General features: G+C 39.2%; 1 protein-coding gene across 19 annotated transcripts in view; it reads right to left on the reverse strand.

The window, feature by feature from the left end:
• The window catches only part of RBMS3 (RNA binding motif single stranded interacting protein 3), a 764,097-nt gene that overhangs the window by 8,573 nt on the left and 730,129 nt on the right, over positions 1–25,395 (reverse strand). For all 19 annotated transcript variants that reach the window (XM_054479599.2, XM_054479608.2, XM_054479604.2 and 16 more), the window contains one exon: positions 22,667–22,794. In XM_054479599.2, coding sequence (XP_054335574.1) covers positions 22,667–22,794 — 128 coding nt within the window. The remainder of the gene's footprint in view (positions 1–22,666; positions 22,795–25,395) is intronic.

Here is a 25,395-nt window from a genome sequence, read left to right on the forward strand (position 1 = left end):
AAACAGGAATTCATGTGAAGAAATAATGAGTATGGAAATCAATTGCAAACTGTAAAACAGTGCACATACAATGTATTATTACAATATATTATAATACATAGAATGTCGTATTACTCACAAGTGTGAAGGACATAATTTGCTCATCATTAATATACTGACAATGTATAGAAATTTGATATTCATGGCAGTTCAGTTAGCCAGAGAAGATTTGAAGTATAAAAAGAACTTGCAATACCAGGGTTGAGATGAGGGCCTTCTAAAGTCAGAGTAAATGTGGTAGAGTAGGAATTTCACTGAATTTAAGAATACAGAGTCATTTTGAATCCTCTCATCACTCCTCCACCCTCAAAAAAAAAAAAAAAAAGGCACAGTGAATATATTGGAACGTAACAAATGATAATCTTAGAAATCTATCTTAGAGCAGGAGGAAGTTTTAGAGATAGCCAAATGAAGCCATATTTTCCAGAATAATTCCTGACAGACTAGCTTCATGTAATGCTATGTAAAAAGTGGGATTCTGTGATCCAGAGTGTGGAAAAATGTCACAGTATATTCCCTCTACTGGATTACTCACAGGTAAACTAAAGAAGTGGTTAGGGCACCCATAAGGAAGGGCATAAATATTTTAAAAAATTGTCCTTGAAAGAATGTAATCTTTTACATAGGTATCTAAATTACAACATGTAGATGAAACTGTTAGACTTCTTTAGTAATTTAATTTTTCTTTTCTTTTTTTAAATTATACTTTAAGTTCTGGGATACGTATGCAGAACGTGCAGGTTTGTTACATAGGTATATACACATGCCATGGTGATTTGCTGTACCCATCAACCCATCAACTACATTAGGTATTTCTCCTAATGCTATCCCTTCCTTAGCCCACCACCCCCTGACAGGCCCCAGTATGTGATGCTCCCACCCCCGATGTCCATATTCTCACTGTTCAACTCCCACTTATGAGTGAGAACACGTGGTGTTTGGTTTTCTGTTCTTGTGTTAGTTTGCTGAGAATGATGGTTTCCAGTTTCATCCATGTCCCTCCAAAGGACATGAACTCATCCTTTTTTATGACTGCATAGTATTCCATGGTGTATATGTGCCACATTTTCTTTATCAAGTCTATCATTAATGGGCATTTGGGTTGGTTCCAACTCTTTGCTATTGTGAACAGTGCCACAGTAAACATTCGTGGGCGTGTGTCTTTATAGTAGAATAATTTATAATCCTTTGGGTATATACCCAGTAATGGGATTGCTGGGTCAAATGGTATTTCTGGTTCTAGATCCTTGAGGAATCACCACACTGTCATCCACAATGGTTGAACTAATTTACACTCCCACCAACAGTGTAAAAGTGTTCCTATTTCTCCACATCCTCTCCAGCATCTGTTGTTTCCTGACATTTTAATGATTGCCATTCTAACTGGCATGAAATGGTATCTCATTGTGGTTTTGATTTGCTTTTCTCTGATGACCAGTGGTGATGAACTTTTTTTCATGTTGGTTGGCTGCATAAATGTCTTCTTTTGAGAAGCGTCTGTTCATATCCTTTGTCCACTTTTTGATGGGGTTGTTTTTTTCTTGTAAATTTGTTCAAGTTCTTTGTAGATTCTAGATATTAGACCTTTGTCAGATGGATAGATTGCAAAAATTTGCTCCCATTCTGTACGTTGCCTGTTCACCCTGATGATAGTTTCTTTTGCTGTGCAGAAGTTCTTTAGTTTAATTAGATCCCATTTGTCTAGTTTGACTTTTTTTTGCCGTTGCTTTTGGTGTTTTAGTCATGAAGTCTTTGCCCATGCCTATGTCCTGATTTTCTTCTAGGGTTTTTATGGTTTTAGGTCTTTTTTAATTATTATTTTATTATTATTATACTGTAAGTTTTAGGGTACATATGCACAACATGCAGGTTTGTTACATATGTATACATGTGCCATGTTGGTGTGCTGCACCCATTAACTCATTTAGCATTAGGTATATCTCCTAATGTTATCCCTCCCCCCTCCCCCCACCCCACAACAGTCCCTGGTATGTGATGTTCCCCTTCCTGTGTCCATGTGCTCTCATTGTTCAAGTACCACCTATGAGTGAGAACATGTAGTGTTTGGTTTTTTGTCCTTGTGATAGTTTGCTGGGAATGTTGGTTTCCAGTTTCATCCATGTCCCTACAAAGGACACAAACTCATCATTTTTTATGGCTACATAGTATTCCATGGTGTATATGTGCCACATTTTCTTAATCCAGGCTATCGTTGTTGGACATTTAGGTTGGTTCCAAGTCTTTGCTATTGTGAATAGTGCCACTATAAACATACATGTGCATGTGTCTTTATAGCACCATGATTTATAATCCTTTGGGTATATACCCAGTAATGGGATGGCTGGGTCAAATGGTATTTCTAGTTCTAGATCCCTGAGGAATCGCCACACTGACTTCCACAATGGTTGAACTAGTTTACAGTCCCACCAACAGTGTAAAAGTGTTCCTATTTCTTCACATCCTCTCCAGCACCTGTTGTTTCCTGACTTTTTAATGATTGCCATTCTAACTGGTGTAAGATGATATCTCATTGTTGTTTTGATTTGCATTTCTCTGATGGCCAGTGATGATGAGCATTTTTTCATGTGTCTTTTGGCTGCATAAATGTCTTCTTTTGAGAAGTGTCTGTTCATATCCTTTGCCCACTTTTTGATGGGGTTGTTTGTTTTTTTTCTTGTAAATTTGTTTGAGTTCATTATAGATTCTGGATAATAGCCCTTTGTCAGATGAGTAAGTTGCAAAAATTTTCTCCCATTCTGTAGGTTGCCTGTTCACTCTGATAGTAGTTTCTTTTGCTGTGCAGAAGCTCTTTAGTTTAATTAGATCTCATTTGTCAATTTTGGCTTTTGTTGCCATTGCTTTTGGTGTTTTAGACATGAAGTCCTTGCCTGTGCCTATGTCCTGAATGGTATTGCCTAGATTTTCTTCTAGGGTTTTTATGGTTTTAGGTCTAACATTTAAGTCTTTAATCCATCTTGAATTAATTTTTGGATAAGGTGTAAGGAAGGGATCCAGTTTCAGCTTTCTACATATGGCTAGCCAGTTTTCCCAGCACCATTTATTAAATAGGGAATCCTTTCCCCATTTCTTGTTTTTGTCAGGTTTGTCAAAGATTAGATAGTTGTAGATATGTGGCATTATTTCTGAGGGCTCCGTTCTGTTCCATTGGTCTATATCTCTGTTTTGGTACCAGTACCATGCTGTTTTGGTTACTGTAGCTTTGTAGTATAGTTTGAAGTCAGGTAGAGTGATGCCTCCAGCTTTGTACTTTTGGCTTAGGATTGACTTGGCGATGCGGGCTCTTTTTTGGTTGCATATGAACTATAAAGTAGTTTTTTTCCAATTCTGTGAAGAAAGTCATTGGTAGCTTGATGGGGATGGCATTGAATCCATAAATTACCTTGGGCAGTATGGCCATTTTCACGATATTGATCTTCCTACCCATGAGCATAGACTGTTCTTCCATTTGTTTGTATCCTCTTTTATTTCATTGAGCAGTGGTTTGTAGTTCTCCTTGAAGAGGTCCTTCACATCCCTTGTAAGTTGGATTCCTAGGTATTTTAGTCTCCTTGAAGCAATTGTGAATTGGAGTTCACTCATGATTTGGCTCTCTGTTTGTCTGTTATTGGTGTATAAGAATGCTTGTGATTTTTGCACATTGATTTTGTATGCTGAGACTTTGCTGAAGTTGCTTATCAGCTTGAGGAAATTTTGGGCTGAGATGATGGGGTTTTCTAGATTATGCAATCATGTCATCTGCAAACAGGGACAATTTGACTTCCTCTTTTCCTAATTGAATACCCTTTATTTCCTTCTCCTGCCTGATTGCCCTGGCCAGAACTTCCAACATGATGTTGAATAGGAGTGGTGAGAGAGGGCATCCCTGTCTTGTGCCAGTTTTCAAAGGGAATGCTTCCAGTTTTTGCCCATTCAGTATGATATTGCCTATGGGTTTGTCATAGATAGCTCTTATTATTTTGAGATACATCCCATCAATACCTAATTTATTGAGAGTTTTTAGCATGAAGGGCCTTTTGCCAAAGGCCTTTTCTGCATCTATTGAGATAATCAATAGATTATCAAAGCAGTGTGTAGAGGGAAATTTTGTTGAATTTTTGTCAACGGCCTTTTCTGCATCTATTGAGATAATCATGTGGTTTTTGTCTTTGGTTCTGTTTCTATGCTGGACTACATTTATTGATTTGCATATGTTGAACCAGCCTTGCATCCCAGGGATGAAGCCCACTTGATCATGGTGGATAAGCTTTTTGATGTGCTACTGGATTCGGTTTGCAGTATTTTATTGAGGATTTTTGCATTGATGTTCATCAAGGATATTGGTCTAAAATTCACATTTTTGGTTGTGTCTCAGCCAAGCTTTGGTATCAGGATGATGCTGGCCTCATAAAATGAGTTAGGGAGGATTCCCTCTTTTTCTATTGATTGGAATCGTTTCAGAAGGAATGGTACCAGCTCCTCTTTGTACCTCTGGTAGAATTCGGCTGTGAATCCGTCTGGTCCTGGACTTTTTTTGGTTGGTAAGCTATTGATTATTGCCACAATTTCAGAGCCTGTTATTGGTCTATTCAGAGATTCAACTTCTTCCTGGTTTAGTCTTGGGAGGATGTATGTGTCTAGGAATTTATCCATTTCTTCTAGATTTTCTAGTTTATTTACGTAGAGGTGTTGTTTATAGTATTCTCTGATGGTAGTTTGTATTTCTGTGGGATCGGTGGTGATATCCCCTTTATCATTTTTTACTGCGTCTATTTGATTCTTCTCTCTTTTCTTCTTTATTAGTCTTGCTAGCAGTCTATCAATTTTGTTGATCTTTTCAAAAAACCAGCTCCTGGATTCATTGATTTTTTGAAGGGTTTTTTGTGTTTCTATCTCTTTCAGTTCTGCTCTGGTCTTAGTTATTTCTTGCCTTCTGCTAGCTTTTGAATGTGTTTGCTCTTGCTTTTCTAGTTCTCTTAATTGTGATGTTAGGGTGTCAATTTTAGATCTTTCCTGCTTATTCTTGTGGGCATTTAGTGCTATAAATTTCCCTCTACACACTGCTTTGAATGTGTCCCAGAGATTCTGGTATGTTGTGTCTTTGTTCTCGTTGGTTTCAAAGAATATCTTTATTTCTGCCTTCATTTCGTTATTTACCCAGTAGTCATTCAGGAGCAGGTTGTTCAGTTTCCATGTAGTTGAGCGGTTTTGAGTGAGTTTCTTAATCCTGAGTTCTAGTTTGATTGCACTGTGGTCTGAGAGACAGTTTGTTATAATTTCTGTTCTTTTACATTTGCTGAGGAGTGCTTTACTTCCAACTATGTGGTCAATTTTTGAATAGGTGTGGTGTGGTGCTGAGAAGAATGTATATTCTGTTGATTTGGGGTGAAGAGTTCTGTAGATGTCTATTAGGTCTGCTTGGTGCAGAGCTGAGTTCAATTCCTGTGTATCCTTGTTAACTTTCTGTCTCACTGATCTGTCTGATGTTGACAGTGGGGTGTTAAAGTCTCCCATTATTATTGTGTGGGAGTCTAAGTCTCCTTGTAGGTCATTAAGGACTTGCTTTAAGAATCTGGATGCTTCTGTATTGGGTGCATATATATTTAGGATAGTTAGCTCTTCTTGTTGAACTGATCCGTTTACCATTATGTAATGGCCTTCTTTGTCTCTTTTGATCTTTGTTGGTTTAAAGTCTGTTTTATCAGAGACTAGGATTGCAACCCCTGCCTTTTTTTGTTTTCCATTTGCTTGGTAGATCTTCCTCCATCCCTTTATTTTGAGCCTATGTGTGTCTCTGCATGTGAGATGGGTTTCCTGAATACAGCACACTGATGGGTCTTGAGTCTTTATCCAATTTGCCAGCCTGTGTCTTTTAATTGGAGCATTTAGCCCATTTCCATTTAAAGTTAATATTGTTATGTGTGAATTTGATCCTGTCATTATGATGTTAGCTTGTGATTTTGCTCGTTAGTTGATGCAATTTCTTCCTAGCCTTGAAGGTCTTTACAATTTGGCATGTTTTTGCAGTGGTTGGTACCGGTTGTTCCTTTCCATGTTTAGTGCTTCCTTCAGGAGCTCTTGTAGGGCAGGCCTGGTGAAGACAAAATCTCTCAGCATTTTCTTGTCTGTAAAGTATTTTATTTCTCCTTCACTTATGAAGCTTAGTTTAGCTGGATATGAAATTCTGGGTTGAAAATTCTTTTCTTTAAGAATGTTGAATATTGGTCCCCACTCTCTTCTGGCTTGTAGAGTTTCTGCCAAGAGATCAGCTGTTAGTCTGATGGGCTTCCCTTTGTGGGTAACCTGACCTTTCTCTCTGGCTGCCCTTAACATTTTTTCCTTCATTTCAACTTTGGTGAATCTGACAATTATGTGTCTTGGAGTTGCTCTTCTTGAGGAGTATCTTTGTGGCGTTCTCTGTATTTCCTGAATTTGAATGTTGGCCTGCCTTGCTAGATTGGGGAAGTTCTCCTGGATAATATCCGGCAGAGTGTTTTCCAACTTGGTTCCATTCTCCCCATCTCTTTCAGGTACACCAATCAGACGTAGGTTTGGTCTTTTCACATGGTTCCATATTTCTTGGAGGCTTTGTTTGTTTCTTTTTATTCTTTTTTCTCTAAATTTCTCTTCTCACTTCATTTCATTCATTTCATCTTCCATCACTGATACCCTTTCTTCCAGTTGATCGCATTGGCTACTGAGGCTTCTGCATTAGTCACGTTGTTCTTGTGCCTTGGTTTTCAGCTCCATCAGCTCCTTTAAGGACTTCTCTGCATTGGTTATTCTAGTTATCTGTTCATCTAATTTTTTTTTCAAAGGTTTTAATTTCTTTGCCATAGGTTCGAATTTCCTCCTGTAGCTGGGGAGGAGTTTGATCATCTGAAGCCTTCTTCTCTCAACTCGTCAAAGTCATTCTCCGTCCAGCTTTGTTCCGTTGCTGGTGAGGAGCTGCGTTCCTTTGGAGGAGGAGAGGCACTCTGATTTTTAGAGTTTCCAGTGTTTCTGCTCTGTTTTTTTCCCATCTTTGTGGTTTTATCTACCTTTGGTCTTTGATGATGGTGACGTACAGTTGGGTTTTTGGTGTGGATGTCCTTTCTGTTTGTTAGTTTTCCTTCTAACAAACAGACAGGACCCTCAGCTGCAGGTCTGTTGGAGTTTGCTGGAGGTCCACTCCCCACTCTGTTTGCCTAGGTATCAGCAGCGGTGGCTGCAGAACAGCAGATATTGGTGAACTGCAAATGCTGCTGCCTGATCGTTCCTCTGCAAGTTTTGTCTCAGAGGAGTACCTGGCCGTGTGAGGTGTCAGTCCGCCCCTACTGGGGGGGTGCCTCCCAGTTAGGCTACTCGGGGGTCAGGGACCCACTTGAGGAGGCAGTCTGCCCCTTTTCAGATCTCAAGCTGTGTGCTGGGAGAACCACTACTCTCTTCAAAGCTGTCAGAGAGGGACATTTAAGTCTGCAGAGGTTACTGCTGTCTTTTTGTTTGTCTGTGCCCTGCCCCCAGAGGTGGAGCCTACAGAGGCAGGCAGGCCTCCTTGAGCTGTTGTGGGCTCCACCCAGTTCGAGCTTCCCAGCCGCTTTGTTTACCTAATCAAACAACTAACTCAGCAATGGTGTGCGCCCCTCCCCCAGCCTCGCTGCCGCCTTGCAGTTTGATCTCGAACTGCTGTGCTAGCAATGAGCGGGACTCCTTGGGCATAGGACCCTCCGAGCCAGGTGCGGGATATAATCTCCTGGTGTGCCATTTTTGAAGCCCATTGGAAAAGTGCAGTATTAGGGTGGGAGTGACCCAATTTTCCAGGTGCCGTCTGTCACCACTTTCTTTGACTAGGTAAGGGAATTCCTTGACCCCTTGTGCTTCCTGGGTGAGGCGATGCCTCGCCCTGCTTCGGCTCACACATGGTGTGCTGCACCCACTGTCCTGCACCTACTGTCTGGCACTCTCCAGTGAGATGAACCTGGTACTTCAGTTGGAAATGCAGAAATCACCCATCTTCTGCATCACTCATGCTGGGAGCTGTAGACCAGAGCTGTTCCTATTCGGCCGTCTTGGCTTCTCCCTCAGTTTTAGGTCTTATGTTTAAGTCTTTAATCCATCTTGAGTTAATTTTTGTATAAGGTGTAAGGAAGGGATCCAGTGTCAGCTTTCTGCATATGGTTAGCCAGTTTTCCCAATACCATTTATTAAATAGGGAATCCTTTCCCCATTGCTTCTTTTTACCAGGTTTGTCAAAGGTCAGATGGTTGTAGATGTGTGGTATTATTTCTGAGGCCTCTGATCTGTTCCATTGGTCTATATATCTGTTTTGGTACCAGTACCATGCTGTTTTGGTTACTGTAGCCTTGTAGTAGAGTTTGAAGTCAGGTAGCATGATGTCTCCAGGTTCGTTCTTTTTGCTTAGGAATGTCTTGGCTATGTTGGCTCTTTTTTGGTTTCATATGAAATTTAAAGTAGTTTTTTCCAATTCTGTGAAGAAAGTCAATGGTAGCTTGATGGGGATAGCATTAAATATATAAATTACTTTGGGCAGTATGGCCATTTTCACATGATTATCTCAATAGATGCAGAAAAGGCCTTCAACAAAATTCAATAGCCCTTCATGCTAAAAACTCTCAATAAACTAGATATTGATGGAATGTATCTCAAAATAGTAAGAGCTATTTATGACACACCCACACCCAATATCATTCTGAATGGGCAAAAACTGGAAGCATTCCCTTTGAAAACTGGCACAAGACAAGGATGCCCTCTCTCACCACTCCTATTCAACATAGTATTGGAAGTTCTGGCCAGGGCAATCAGGCAAGAGAAAGAAATAAAGGGTATTCAATCAGGAAAAGAGGAATTCAAATTCTCTCTGTTTGCAGATGACATGATTGTATATTTAGAAAACTCCATCATCTCAGCGCAAAATCTCCTTAAGCTGATAAGCAACTTCAGCAAAGTCTCAGGATACAAAATCAAGGTGCAAAAATCACAAGCATTCCTATACACCAATAACAGACAAACAGCCAAATCTTGAGTGAATTCCCATTCACAGTTGCTACAAAGAGAATAAAATACCTAGGAATACAACTTACAAGAGATGTGAAAGACCTCTTCAAGGAGAACTATAAACCACTGCTCAAGGAATAAGAGAGGACACAAACAAATGGAAAAACCTTCCATGCTCATGGATAGGAAGAATTAATAATTTAATTTTAAAAAATTTTGGAGGCCAGGCATGGTGGCTCACACCTGTAACCCTAGCATTTTGGGAGGCCAATACAGGAGGATCACTTAAGGCCCGGAGTTCGAGATAAGCCTGGCTAACACGGCGAAAACCCATCTCTACTAGAAATACAAAAATTAGCTGGGTATGGTGGTGCGTGCCTGTAATCCCAGCTACTTGGGAGGCTGAGGCAGGAGAAATGCTTGAAATGGGGAGGTGGAGGTTGCAGTGAGCTGAGATCATGCCACTACACTCCAGCCTGAGTGACAGAGTGAGACTCTCGTGCTCTCTCTCTCTCTCTCTCTATATGTATATATATATAACATAAATAATAATTTTAAAAAGCCTCTTAGAATTCCCTGAGGGGAAGGCATCACACACCCTAATCTTTCTGGAAGTAAAACATTGCCTGTATTTATCAGACACTCTAGGAGGTCATATCAATTAGTATTTTTATGACTTTGAAGAAAAATGAAATAAGAAAACTATTTCACTTAGTTTAAACCAGTGTATCCCAACATAATTTGACCAGAATGTGCTTCCCTCCCACCCCACCCCACCCCAACTCCAGGGCACAGTGGCAAATCCTCCCTCAGTACTAGAGACCTAATTAACACTCTTTGGAGAACACTGATGTAATCCTCCCACTTTAAGGAAGAGTAAAATGAGGCTCCAGAGGGCTGAGTGATAACTAGGAAGTGGTAAAAGTGGAATCTGAACCAAGGACTTCTGATTCCACATATTAGAATTTAACTTTGATTGAAGACATAGTTTTCAGATCTAGTTATTTTTAAGGTTTCCTACATAGCACAAAGGAAAACAGATAACATGGGTGGGAATTGGAATTTCCATAGAATTTCCAAAACAACCCACAGTTATTTCCTCCTTCTTTGATAAGAATCTGGAATCCTTTTGCATTAGTAGCCTCTTTTTTGTTATCATTTTAATAGTTTTTGGAGTACAAGTGGTTTTGGTTACATGAATGAATTCTATTGTGATGAATTCTTAGACTTTGGTGCATCTGTCACCTGAGCAGTATACACCATACCCTATATGTAGTCTTTTACCCCTTAAGTAGCCTCTTTTAACAATGGGGGAAAGAAAACTCCATAAATACTAAAATGTGAAGTCCTTTGATTTACCTTGAAATGTGGAATTTGAAATATTAAATATTTGCCAACATATATCCCAAATATAGTCCCTTAATTCATAGGTACATCATTTATATTTCTCAAACTCTTCCCTTTAAACCATCTGTTATGAAGTCTGTACTTTACAATATCTTTAGTGCGGACATTGTGATTTGTTAAATGTATATATAATGGGTTAAGCTACTTTTCAGGAACACTTGCTGCCCTAATCAGAATTTCACACCCCACAGGAGGTCAGCTAGCATTTAATGAGAAAGGCCAGAGGTTTGTACAAGTACTTAAAGCTATTGTATCTCAATTAACGTAATGATTGTTAGAAATGGGCTTCCTGATGAAAATAGTAGCATGTTAATTAGCATAATGATGCTGGAAATGAGCTGTCATTTGTGAAACTTGGAGTATTCAAGATAATGTGGATTGGTTAAATTATTTTAGAGATATTCTACACTTTACAAGAAAAGGAAGGATACAATAAAAATGTGGGGAAAAACCAGGTGAAGTGATAGGTGTCTGTAATCATAGCTACTTGGGAGGCTGAGGAGGAAGGATCACTTGAGTCCAAGAGTTTGAGGTTGTAGTGAGCCATGATTGCACCACTGCACTTCAGCCTAGGTGACAGAGTGAGACCCTGTCTGTAACTTTTTTTAAATAAAAAAGCTTTAAATATTAAAAATGTGGGGAAATTTATAGCATACAACTAACTTTAGGATGTTGTTTGAGCTTGATCTCAAAATTGGACTGTCATTGAATAATTTTCTGGTGGCTTCTGCAAGGATAACATCACCCTACCTCCAGAAAATGGTCAAATGTAACCTGAGTGAATTTTTCATGTAAGATATGGTCAGGTTATCTCTAAAAACAGAACTGGGACTTCCGGTATACAGAGCAAACTGTATAAATTGTGTTATGCCTATTTTCTAATCAATGCTTGTTAAATATTTACAAAGTGCCTCCGTGGGTGCTCTTGCATCCCTCACACTTTTCCCAGTGATGGTTACCAATGAAAAGAAACCCAGTTTTTATGACCCAAATGCAAAGCTGAATTACGAGTGTCTTCCTTGAATGGTTGTGAAGAATCTCATGTCTTACTGTGGCTAAAATTGATATAAACTTAGATAGAGTCACATTAATTATTCCTGTTTACAAATTTACAGGAGTGATTGCCATCTACAAATTAATTTTATTTATTCACTTTGTTTCATTTAATTTTGTATTGCTATTGTTGTTTTAAGTCAAAAACTTCTAGCACTTTGTATCATATCAAAAAAGAGAATATAAGCAGGAGCTGTTAAAATTTTCTCCAGGTTTAATGTCCATAGGGCGATATAAGTTGGTTTTCACAGGCCACACTTTTCACATGTCACACCATTGAAATATTTTATGTTCCAAGGTGTGTTCAGAATAATTAGATTCCTTGTCTTTCTCCAAAAATCAGGCCTTCCTGCGCTTTTAGCTCATCTGCCTCCATTAATGGCATCAAAAACTTCATTGTTTTGCTTGGAATTTTTAAGTCTTGTTTGTTTCTTTCTTTTTCTTTGGTCTATCCCTATTCTACTTCCCTACCCTACCATTATACCCACTACCATTATACTTCAGACCTTTACCTCCTCCTGTGTGAATCACTGAAATAATAGGACTGTGGATTTTCAATGCTTCCAAGTGCATTGTCTACTTCAGCTGGAATAGCAGTCCTAGAACAAAGAAAACGCTGTCCAAGCACCTCAGTATGACACGATACTAGAATCTGGGTCAAATCTGCCTTTTCACACTATTCTATTAGTCTGCTTCATTTCTCAGAGAAATACTCTGAGCTTTCCCACCCCTGGACTTTGGTCAAACTGTTATTCTGCCTAGAACATTGCTTTTTCCCATAAGACCCAGATCCAGTTGCCAAAACTTCCATTAATGTTTATCCAGCCAGAAAAGAAAAATGATGTGCATTCTATTACTACAGTATTTTTGCAGAGAGTTCTTTTCATTTTCTTCATTGCAGTACATACATAGATAGATAGATAGCTATAGATACAGATATAGATAATTCATATGTAGATCTAAATCACCTACTGGATTGTAAGCCTTGGAGAGCAGGGATCCTGCCTCCTAGTACAATACCTGGCATAATGCTGGTACCACAAGTGAAGTTGGACCTGTGTATGGAGGTGATGGGGAGACTGTCACCAGAATCCATTAGAGGCAGAGATATACTCTCTTTGGATGAGGCAAAACATCTGCTTCCCCACCACATTATACAATGACCAGGCAAAGGTGCCTTACACCTGGGTAGGGACAGCCTTGAGAGAGAAGAGAGCACTTCACTGGAGGTTCACAAATGGAAGCAACTAAAGCTTCTTTAATCAGGCAGGGAGAGAAGGAGATTCTGGACAGTTGCAAGAAGGGGAAAAATTTGCATTCTGAAATCCATCCTTGAAACATGCTCCTCTTTACCTAGCATCCATTGGTAATAGTCATTGATGTTTAAATCAAATCATATCATTCCTGTTTTTTTAAAGGCTTCCAAAAGCTTCCTAGCTCACTTAGAATATAACAAAGTATAATTACTGGACGCAAAGCCAAGTAGCCAAGGGCCAAGGACTCTATAACAGCTGGCCTGTTTCACTTATCTCCTGTTACTCTCCCCTCTAGTTCAGGACATTCATGCTTCAGGTGGCCCCTCAGGGCCTCTGAACTTCCTGTTTCATCTGCTTAAAATACTTTTTCTCCAGATCTCTCCATTATTAGCTTCTAATTGCTTTCAGATCTGAAGACCTTATAGACAGGCTTCCTCTGATACCTAATCTTAGGTACTTGGTCACTTTGTATCAAAATAATCTTTTAAAATAATATGCTTTGTAGCTCTGTCTCTTTTTGATTATTTTCTGATTGATCCATTGATTATAAGTCTACTAATAGAAGTAAACTCCAAGAGAGTGGGGGAGGCATTTGCCTCTTTCATTAGTCTTTCCCTAGCACCTAGAATGCTGCCTTTCACATAGTAGGTGCTCAATAATTAATTGTTGATTGGATAAATCAAAGTATTTTTTTCCATTTATCCAGACATCATTAAACAGCAGGAAGGTTCTAGAATCATTCATTTCCTTATTGTGTTTCGGCACAATCAAAGCCAGTTTCACCTACTCACTGAGTCTTGAGAGGTGTTTCTGGCAAACAGTATATTAGTGAGACTTTTCTAAAGAAACAGAAATAGGAGATATTTATTATAAAAAATTTGCTCCAAGATCTGTGGTCAGCAATCTGGAGACCCAGGAGAGCTGATACTGATAGTATAGTTCCACTTTGAGTCTGACAGTCTGAGACCCAGGAAAGCTGATGATATAAATTTAAGTCCCAGAGCTGGCAGGCTCAAATCCAAGAAAAGCCAATGTTTCAGTTCAAATCCAAAGGCAGGAAAAGACTGATGTGCTAGCTTAGTCTGCCAGTTTTCTTTTATTCAGAGGAGGCTCAACTTTTTGTTCTGTTCAGGCCTTCAACTGATAGGATAAGGACCTCCCACACTGGGGAGGGCCATCTGCTTTACTCAGTCCACTGATTCAAATGTTAATCTCATCCAAAAGCACCCTCACAGACACACCCGGAAATAATGTTTGACAGACTATATGAGTATCCCATGGGCCAGTCAAATTGACACATAAAATTAACTATCACAAGTTAACTTCTTGTCAACTTGGCATTCATATGCATCTTCACAAACCATACTTAATCTTTATATAAAGACAATAACAAGGACATGATTCCTTATAACATGACACAACTATCCTACATATGGCTGAAAACACACTAACCCCTTTCACAGAAATAGAGGTAAAGTCTTTGAGTGACGTTTACTCTCCTCTTTGATATTTTGTAACTTAAATACTGATGTAAAATGAACAATACTTAAATACTATGATATGAAGTCAACATACAATTATACATAAGAGAGTAAGAGAAAAAAAGATATTTGCTTAATATATACGTTAACATATAAACATACACGCACACAAATGTATCCATGAAAAGGTAAGGAGGAGATACTGATGGCAATTACAGTCTTTATTGCTGTAGCTGGTCATAGCTGATATTTATAATAATCTTCTTTCACTATTCATTCTGTGTTCCCTTCGCCTTCAGCAAGTACTTCAGCTGGTCAGGATGCTTTACCTGGTGGGGTGACCCAAACCTCCATTTCTGAAGGATCTGGGCCATTGGATTGAGTAGTCCTTCTTGGATTGTGTTGTAATTTTCCATTGACCTTAATCACAGGGCATGGTAATACTAAGAGACACACTAAGGGATCTCCTGTATTCCAGATATTCTTTTCCTTACCTCCATTGTAGAGTAGTAGTCCGATTTCCCTTTGTTAGTCAGGATTAATCACCCCAGCCAGCACAGTAACTCACTTATTTGCCTGTTGATTCAGAAACATGAGGAGTACAAAGTGGCTAAGCAGCAGTATTAACTTCTAGTTCAGTAGAATTACTGTTGTCTCTCCTGGTGCAAGCATTCCTCCCTTAGCAACTGAGGTCTCTTGGCCAGCAGAACATAATGTCATGGGTATAGGAAGCAAAAATTTTGCTAGTGAGTCACTAAGGGTAATAGTGAGTAGTGCACTCTCATTTTCACCTTTTAATTTCTGGACCCATGAAACCTGGCTATAGGAGAACCAGCACCATATATATTGGGTACTCATTCAAAGCACATATAGCCTTTCAGAAATCCTTCACCCATCCCTGTAGGGTATTGCCAGTTAGCTAGCATTGTAATTGAGTCTTCAAAAGGACATTCCACTGTCTGTCAAGCCAGCTGCTTCAGGGTGGTGGGGAACATAGCAAGATCAGTGAATTCTATGAGCCTGGGCCTGGGCCCATTGCCATGCCTTATTTGCTGTGAAATGAGTTCCTTGATCAGAAGCAATGTCGTGTAGAATAACATGATGGTGGATAAAGCATTCTTTAAGTTCACTGATGGTAGTTTTGGCAGAAACATTATGTATAGGAAAGGCAATTCCACATCCAAAGTAAGTCTGTTGTCTAGTAAGAAGAAAATATTGCCCCTTTCATGATGGAAGTAGTCCAATGTAATCATCCTAGTACCAGTTAGCTGGCTGATCACCTCAGAGAATGGTGCCATATCAGGGATATGTTGCTGGCAGATTGGGCACTCAGCGGTGCCTATGCCAGGTTTTCCTTGGTGAACAAAAGTCCATGTTGCTGATCTCACTCATAACCTTCATCTCTGTAACTGTGGCCATTTTGTTCATGAGTGCATTGGGCAATGACAGGAATGGCTGAGAAAAGAGCTGACTCATATTCACAGACACATATTCATCTTATATCTTGATTATCAAAATTCTCTGTGGAGGTGATCCTATGATGGACATTTACATGGACTATCAATATCTTCTCTTTATTTATTTATAAGATTTTCACATACCTTTCCCACAAATTTCTTTGTCACCAATTTCCCAATCACGTTCTTTCCAAGTCCCTTACCATCCAATCAAACTCTTGGATATAGCCCATGATTAAGTATATAGTCATACTTCTGGCCATTTTTCCTTCCAAGCAAAGTGAACGGCCAGAGGCACTGATATGAATTCTACCCAATGAAAGGATTTCACTTCACCACTGTCCTTCACGAATGGCCCAGAAAGGGACTACAGTGTCTCAGCTGCCCGCTGTCGGTTGTGCCTGCGTATCATGCAGAGCCACCTATAAATTAGACCTGAAGAGGCAGGATAGCAGGAGTGGGAAACATGGATATTTGGGCCACTTTTTTATGTAGCTTTCTGTGCCTTCAGGTTCTGCTCAAGCCCAATCATGTATATACCACTTCCATTTTATGATAGAGTACTGCGTGTCCATCTTTATGGCTTGGTGAGTCAGATAACACCCAGTTCATGACAGGTAGCTCAGTTCACATGGTAACTTGATTGCGCATAGTTAAGTGTTCAGTTTCTGCTGAGGCCCAGTAGCAAGCCAAGAGCTGTTACTCAAAAGGAAAGTAGTTATTGATAGAGAACGGCAAGGCTTTGCTCCAAAATCCTAAGGGCCTTCACTGCAATTCACCTATAAGAGCCTGTCAAAACCTCCAAATAGCATCCTTATTTGCAACTGACACTTCAAGCACCATCGGATCTGCTGAATTATATGGCTCAAGTGACAGAGCAGGTTCCATTGCAGGCTGGACCTGTTGTGAAACCTTCTCTTGTTCTGAGTCCCATTTAAAACCAGCAGTTCTTTGTGTCACTCAATAAATGGGTGAGAGTCACATACCCATATACCCATATACTACCTCTAAAATCCAAAGAAGCCACTCAGCATTGTGCTTTTTTTGGTGATAGGAGATACTAGATGCAACAGGATTAAACTTATCTTTCACCCTTAGAGATGTATTTTCACAAACCCTACCACACTGGACCTCTAGAAATCACTGATAGAAGTTCCTTGAATTTTTGTTGAATTTATTTACCAGTCTTGGACACACAAATGTTCTACTAATAAATCTAGAGTAGTTATTACTTCTTGCTCATTAAGTCTAATCAGCATAGTGTCATGAATGTAATGGGCCAGTATGATATCTTGTGGAAGACAGAGATCATCAAGATCCATGCAAACTAAATTACGGCCTAGGCTAATATACTCCTGAGGTAGGACATTGGAGGTATATTGGTGGCCTTGAAAGCTGAAAACAAACTTTCTGGTGGGTCTTATTGACAGTAATGGAGAAACAAAGGAATGTGCCAGATCAACAGATGCCTAACAGGTACCAAGGGGTGTGTTACTTTGCACAAGCAATGAAACCACATTTGATGCAGCCACTGCCATTGGAATCACCACCTGAGTATGTGATATGGTTTGGCTCCAAGTCTCATCTTGAATTGTACTTCCATAATTCCCATGTGTTCTGGGAGGCACCCAGTGAGAGATAATTTGAGTCATGGGGGTGGTTTCCTCCATACTGTTCTCATGGTAGTGAATGAATCTCATGAGATCTGATGGTTTTAGCCGGGGTTTCAGTTTTCACATCTTCCTCATTTTCTCTTGTTGCTGCCATATAAGAACTGCCTTTCACCTCCCGCCATGATTCTGAGGCCTCCCCGGCCATGTGGAACTGTAAGTCCAATTAATCCTCTTTTTCTACCCAGTCTCAGGTATGTCTTTATCAGCAGCATGAAAACAGACTAATGCAGTATGCTTACAACAATCTACTGTCCTTCTCTAAGTTCCATCTGTCCTTTGCACAGGCTAAATGGAAAAGTTAAATGGAGTTATAATGGAAATCGACCCTGTGCATGTTTCAAGTTCTTGACAGTAACACTAATTTTTGCAATCCCTCTAGAAATGCACTATTGAATTTGGTTTACTATTTTCCTATGTAGAGGCAGTTCCTGTGTCTTCCATTTTGCCCATTCCACCATAAAAGTCTCCATTCTGCAAGTCAGGGAACCAATGTGGGGACTCTGCAAGCTACTGAGCATTCTAGAACTAAAGAAACAACCACAAGATGGGCTTGGGGATTCATGGAGGGACTTGAGCTAAAACTCCATTGATCACCTGACCTCTGTATGTCTATACTCTGGTGCACGATGGTGCCATTTTAGGTCTCTTGTAATTAATGTCAGTTCAGAGCCTGCGTCCAATAGACTCTGAAAGATCTTTTTTTTCCTTTTCTTTGCTCAGAGGCAATAGGTCCTTTTTGGGAAGGCTGAGAGAAAAATTAACAGTATACATTTTTGATAGTTTATCAGTGTCCTTCTTTGAGGAAACCCAATCTCCTCTTCAGTCAATGGATTCTTGGTCTGTAAACTGGCTAAGTCTGGGAATTTATTGAAGTACGATGAATCTCTCTCTTTATGATTCAAGTTAGAAATTTATTCACCTATAAGGCAAATAAGAATTTAGTAGACTTTCTATGTATTTTACTTCTAGGAACACCATGATCAACCAGCCAATGTCGTAAGTCTGCATGAGCCAGACAATCCTGATTGCTGTTTTAACTCTGCTGTCCACTACAGTAGCCATGCCAATCTTGCTTTTGGTGATTGAATGTTGCCACCTGGCCCCAGTCACTCAGGATCCAATCAAATTGCATTTAGGTTTCCCAATTCAGTGACTATAGTTCCCACTGTAAGTTCTGGGCTACAGAGAAAAGCAATTACAGAGTTATTCAAGGATGCCAAGGCTCCCCTCACACATGTATTTCTTATAGTTGTGGTGAAATGTCTTCTGGACCCTCCCAGCATGGGTGAGTAGATCTGAAATGATAAATCCACTCCAATATTAAAATCTCTCTAAGCCTTTGAATCTCTTCCTCTAGGTTAAACCAAGGTAGGACTAGCATAGCCACGTGGGTCATCTCTTGATCCATGTTTTAGTCAACAAACTAAGCTATTAGAGTCAACAAACTAAGCTATTAGAGTCAATAACTCCTTGAGTTGCAACATTAATTGCAGAATCTATGCTTAGTGAGCCCATGTCAATTACTTCGGGCTGATCCAACGTTATGTTCCTTCCATTATTATCTCACATCCTTGATATCCATTTCCACACATGTTCCCTGAATTTCTGTCTGTGTAAATTAAAAAATCCAAGTAGTTCTTCTGAAGTGTAGTGCACCTCCCTATAGGTGATATTTTGCACCTCACCTTTAGGGGCTTGCTAGGCTTGAGCCTAGTTATAGATCTAGAAGCAAAGAGGGGTGGTGGAGGTGAGTCCTAAGAAGACTCAGCTTTGTCTTACATGACAACTGACTCAGGGGAAGCCATTCCAGTTTTTTCAGGCAATGCAGGGTTAATCTCCTCACACAGGGGTAGAGAAATCACTCCCAATTGTAGTGGAGAAGCCACTCTCACTGGGCATGGGGAGGCTTCTTCCACTGGCAAAGAATACTCATCATATTTAGGGACTCACTGTCCCCAGCTTGATTAGGTTTTTCCCCCCCATATATCCATGCCAATTACAGGATCCCACTCTTTCCCAATCAGTGCCTTCACTTTAACAGTAGATACTCATGAAATTAGGAGTTCAACTTTTATTGTAACTCAGCCTGTCATAGGATGAGATTCTGGGTTTGATTTTCAGCAATCTCAGCCATGTGGCTATAGGAAATAAAGGGCTTTTTCAAGGCAGACATAGAAACCTTCAAGTCATTTATACAGTGGTTAAGCTGAACATTTGAATCCCTGAATGCATCTTCTTCTTTCCCCCACCTTGTCTAGTGATATTAGGAGCAATCAGACAATCATATTCATTAATTTCCTAAAAAGTTTGAAAATGTCATATACATAAGTCACCCATCTCCTTGCTTCTTATAAGTGGTTGATTAGGAGTATCTAATTGAGATATTTTGCATATTTCCATTGTCAGATCATGTCATGGAATATAAATGCTCTCTTTACTACTAGAAATAGAGTCATTAGTTTTAATCCTAATCAGATCAGAAAACCAATTTCAGAAGTAACTGTGTGTGTGTGTGTTTGTGTATGTGTGTGTGTGTACATATATATACACACACATATGAGAGAGGGAGAAAGAGAGAGGAGAGATACAGAGATTTTTTAAAATAAGAAATTGACTTGCACAATTATTAAGATTGAGAAGTCTCATGATCTACAGTGATCTGCAGCTGGCAGACTGGAGACCCAGGAGGCCAACAGTGTAATTCTAGTTTGAGTCTGAAAGTCTGAGAACTGAAAGAGTTGATGTAAATTCTAGTTCTATAGCTGGCAGGCTCAAGATCTAAGAAGAACCAATATTTTGTTCAAGTCCAAAGGCAGGAAAAGACCAATGTTCTAGCAATAGCAGTCAAGTAACAGGAGTTCCTTCTTCATTCATGAGAGGTTCAATCTTTTTGCTCTATTCAGGGCTTCAACTAACTGATTGGATGGAAGCCTCCCACAGCGGGGAGGAAAATCTGCTTTAACTGATTCAAATATTAATCTCATCCAAAATCACCCTCACAGACATACCCAGAAATATTGTTTTGCCAAATATATGGGTACCCTGTGGCTCAGTCAAATGGTCACATAAAATTTCCCATTACCCACAGTATTTCTCATCTCCCACCAATGTCTCTTGCTATGCTTTATACATAGCCAATATCTGCTCCTTTCCCCACATATAACCCATTGACCAGGCTGAAAAAAAATTTCAATATGCTTGGACTGGAGTTTCAGAGTCTACCACAGTATTAGTTTTGCACATAAAAGTGATTCACACAGGCTATGTCAATTAAATTAACAATAACATACGGCTTTACTCAGTAACAATCTTTTCTGAAAGTCATTATTGCTATTAATAATGGCAATCATAATAATACCTTATATTTGTAAGTTTAAGTCATATTCTGAGCAAATTTAATTTGTAAAGCTGACTTTAGACCTAAACCACACAAAAAAGAGTTTATTGCTTTGATGAATCTAACAAAAAAATCTCTTAATGTATACTGAAGTTAAAAAGTGACAAAGATTCTCTTCTTGCTCAACTTTTAGTCAGGCTACTGAGTCCCCTTCTTGAGTAGGCGTAGACTTTTGCCCCCATTCTTGCCAGTTCTTTATAGCCTAGTTTTAGCAAGAATCTTGCTAAGTCAGTTTAAAGAGAATAGCCTATCGTTGATATGACCACCCTCAATATCTGATCAATTTTCTCATCCCCTACATTTGATGTTTTTATTCCTTGATCTGCCTTTAGCAAAAATCCCGTCAATTTAGGTTAGCAGTAATTCCCCTGTTCTTGATGTCTTCTGTTAGTAATTCTCCACTCACTGACCCCCTCACGCGGCTTGTTGGCTACAAATCCCCAGCTGTCTTTGCTGTGTTCTGAACTGAGCATGTTCTCTCTTCCCCTATTGCAATAGTTCTTTTTTTTTTTTTTGAGACGGAGTCTTGCTCTGTCACCCAGGCTGGAGTGCAGTGGCGCAATCTCTGCTCACTGCAAGCTCCGCCTCCCGGGTTCACGCCATTCTCCTGCCTCAGCCCCCCGCCCGCCCCCGCCCCCACCCCGGAGTAGCTGGGACTACAGCCACCCGCCACCACGCCCGGCTAAGTTTTTTGTATTTTTACTAGAGACGGGGTTTCACCGTGTTAGCCAGGATGGTCTCTATCTCCTGACCTCGTGATCCGCCCGCCTCGGCCTCCCATAGTGCTGGGATTACAGGCGTGAGCCACTGCGCCCGACCTAATACCTATGGTTTTTAATGGCAAAAACCGCAATTACTTTTGTACCAACCTAATAAATAAATTATTTCTTAATGTTTTAACAAATATCAGAATAATTTTTTTCTTTAACAAGAAAAATTATTTTAAATAATAGAGCAGCACTCTGTAGACAGGCAGGATTGTCTGGGGATTCTCTATTCATCAGGGATTTTATTGCTATCTACAAAGTTGAATAGTTTGCATGCCAAGACACTTGTATAAAGACTTTGCTTTTCTAAATTCTTTTGGTTTCAATAAACAGCCCTCAAACTTTACCAAAGTTTGCCAAATGTTTACTCAACACAAAGCCAAATGTACTTTGCATTATGAGTGATTTAAGGATTTTCAAGAGTAATTCTGAAAATCCTTGCCATTTTATTCCTGAATAAGACCATATTTTATATTGCTTCATATGTTACAATACCCTTTTTCATCGACATTTAACTGTGTATTCAAAGTAACCCTACAAGGGGGAGTGTTACTGTCTTCATTTAAGAGTGAGGAGACTGAGACTCTATTCAGTTTCAGGTAGGAATATTATAATTTTTCTAATAATAAATATGGTAGTTTTTTTTTTAATGGCTGCAGTGCCTCTTTCTACATCAAGCTTTTTCAAAGTGAACTGGTACACTGACTGTTTGGCCAAGTGACTTGCTTTGGCTAATGAGACAGTAGAAAATTAGTGATAAACAGAATTAAGAGTGTTTGTACATTTGGGCTTGTTCTTTACTATTCTTGAAATTCTGAGACTTCCGTGTGAATTAGCCTGCTGGAAGATCAGAAACATATGGCCTAGTCACTTCCATCACACATCCAACAACTAGCAACACCCAGAAGCAGAGATGCATAGATAATCAGCAGCTGTTCCTAGATGTTTGATTCCTGTCAAGATCAGAAGAACCATCCACCCAAAGTTAGCCCAAATTTCAAACCCACATAATCATGAGCTAAATAAATGCCTGTTGCTAAGTTTGGGATGGTTTATATTTCAGCAAAAGCTAACAGATACAACAAAAAGAGTGATGTCAAGGTGGCTGATCTTGAGGAAAAGAGCTTAGCACAGCCTGGACTTACTTAGACTGTTGGTAAGAATATGCAGGTGCATGTTCGTTGGATGTGTCCACTGCTATCTGTTGCTGCTGACCACTGGTGTCCTGGGATGAAGGTGCCACTGTCTGGGGAGAGGTATCAGCAACAACACCCTAAGGAGGCAAAGAAGAACATAAAAGCCTTACTTGCTTCAGCAAAGGGCCCTCTCTAGATAGGCTGTAAGTACCCCTCTTCTATTTGGCTTAAGTAGAGATGCTCTCAGCTACATGAAGTCACAATAAGTATTCAGAGGAAACCCAGAGAGCACATTTAGATAAGGACTAAGTAATTCATCCTAATGTGACACCAAGAAACCTTGCCATTAGAAGTCGTTGGAGTAGTTAAGTGGTCAGAAAATAATTTTGCCTATACTTGGAACTTTTAAACCAGGTTTGTACATTTATCCACAATAAATAACAATTTATCTTCATTCAGGATTCCTATACAAACTTGTATGTCCAAACATTTTCCTGGCATATTTCACTGTATCATGACTATATCATTTGGGATAACAATGGAAACTGACCTTAATAAAAATATACATCAAAGTTTGGAAATCTTTTAAAGGATGCTATTAAGTAGGTTTTCTCTTCAGTAATTTGATTTGTTTTGTTTTCTGGTATATGAACTGAAAGTCACCAATAAGTTTTAAGAAAACAACAACAAAACTTGTCCTTAATTTTGGTTTCCTTTTCCTTCACCTTTCCTATTTTTTTTTTGTTTCTCACAGATGCTGGCAAGAGTGGATTTCTGGAATTGGTCACAATCAGGAATATATTTTTGGAATCCAGAGAGGCATAGGTGATTTTATTTGGTTGTTAGTGGGCCTAAGAAGAGCACCTATCCTGATAAATTTTCCTGGTTTTATTTGTAGTCCTGGATACCTGCAGTGATGTCAAATTTCAGATGTTCTTGGTTAATTCTATGGCTGAAATTCCCTAAATTTCTTCTTTAGAATTTGAAAATTCTCTATATATTTATTCAGTCTTTCCTTTCCTAATTTACTATTTGGTATTATTTATTTTTTGAAACCTCCCACCTTTATAGATATTGATAAATGTTCAATGAGTGTTTTCACATAGAGAATGAATTAATGCTTTTCCTTATAATCACTGGTTCAAGGCAATATATCAGAGTATATTTATATTTTTATCAGTGAAATATTTCTTTTAATCCCTAAATATAACTATAATTAGACTGTTTCCAATAAACCACACTGTCAAATGTCTCATAATCATCAAAATGGTCGAATTTTGTAGATAAGTATGTCTTTGGTGTACACAGAAATGAAAATATATGGCAGAAGTTTACACTTAAAGTGCCTAGAATATCCAGATTTTTAATTTTCTTATGGCATAGGTGCTTTTTGATAGCTAAATATAGCAAAGAACATGAAATTTAATCATATATTCTTGAAATTCTGAAAAGACAATTAAAACTGTTTAAGATGACACATTCTTTGAGACCTATAGGTCTAGAACACATGAAAGATTTAAACATTGGAACTCCTTGATTTCCTAAGCTACCTAACAGTGCCCTGTTAAACATCTGGATTTCCTAAACCTTGGTATGAACAAACATCTGTCACACAACAAAACCAAGAAACATTTTAGAAGATCCAATTTAGTCCGTAAAGGTTTCCCTCAATCTCAGAGATTTAGAGTCTTGGTGAATTTTTATGTGGAGTGGTACCAACACAGCAGTTGCTTGCCAACAAATTGAGTAGCAAAGACATCAACTGCAGAGGATTCCCAGCCGCTGAGAAGGAATGCACGGTGACCATAATGCACATGTGCATCAGGAGAGGGGAAAGAAGGGCAATAAAAAAGTAATGGCTAGAACCAGAGAGAAGATAGATACCTAAGTGTTTTACCACCATCTGCATAGCTCTGTGCCCTCTCCATTTCTATGTAGTTTATGGCCCTGTCCAGTAAAATGATGTGTAGAGGGCATAGATTTATCCCAATGGAAAGAGAGAATGAAAGCAGTAAAGCTTCCATTAAGGACAAGCTGACATCATCATTCATGATATCTACAGCAATAAGAGTTTTACAACTTCTTTCTTGTCTGGAAGAAGCTGTAAACCTGTGCAGGTTCATGGCCTAGAGCAAAGGTTTCTAGTCTTTGGTACATATTAGAATCATCTAAGATCTTTTGAAAATATGATGTTCAGTCTATACTCCAGACAAATAAATCATAATCTCTGGGGATAGGACCCAGGAATCAATATTTTTTAAAGCTCTCAAAATAATTTAAATGTGCAGAAAAGTTTGAGAACCAGTGCATTAGTCCAGTGTCTTTAATGTGCATTTGGATCACTGAGTGATCATCTTAAAATGCAAATTCAGACGCAGTAGGTCTGGATAGTACCTAAGAGTCTACATTTCGTTTTTTTTTTTTTTTTTCTTCCTTCTGACAAGGTCTCACTGTTTGACCCAGGCTGGTCTCGAACTTCTGGTCTCAAGAGATCCTCCTGTCTCAGCCTCTCAAGTAGCAGGGATTACAGGTGCATGCCATCATGCCCAGCAAGTCTGCATTTCTAACAAGCTCTCAAGGGATATCAATGATGCTGGTCTAGGAACCACTCTTTGAGGAACAAGGCATTAGAGAACTAGTTCATTCACATAGTTGCAAACTTTTTGCCTTTTATAAGTATTTGTGATTAAAATTTGATGGAATTGTGATTTGGCTTCTGGAATTTTCTCTAAATATGA

This window comes from Pongo pygmaeus, chromosome 2, assembly GCF_028885625.2.
Source record: "Pongo pygmaeus isolate AG05252 chromosome 2, NHGRI_mPonPyg2-v2.0_pri, whole genome shotgun sequence".
NCBI classification, from domain to species: Eukaryota; Metazoa; Chordata; class Mammalia; order Primates; family Hominidae; genus Pongo; species Pongo pygmaeus.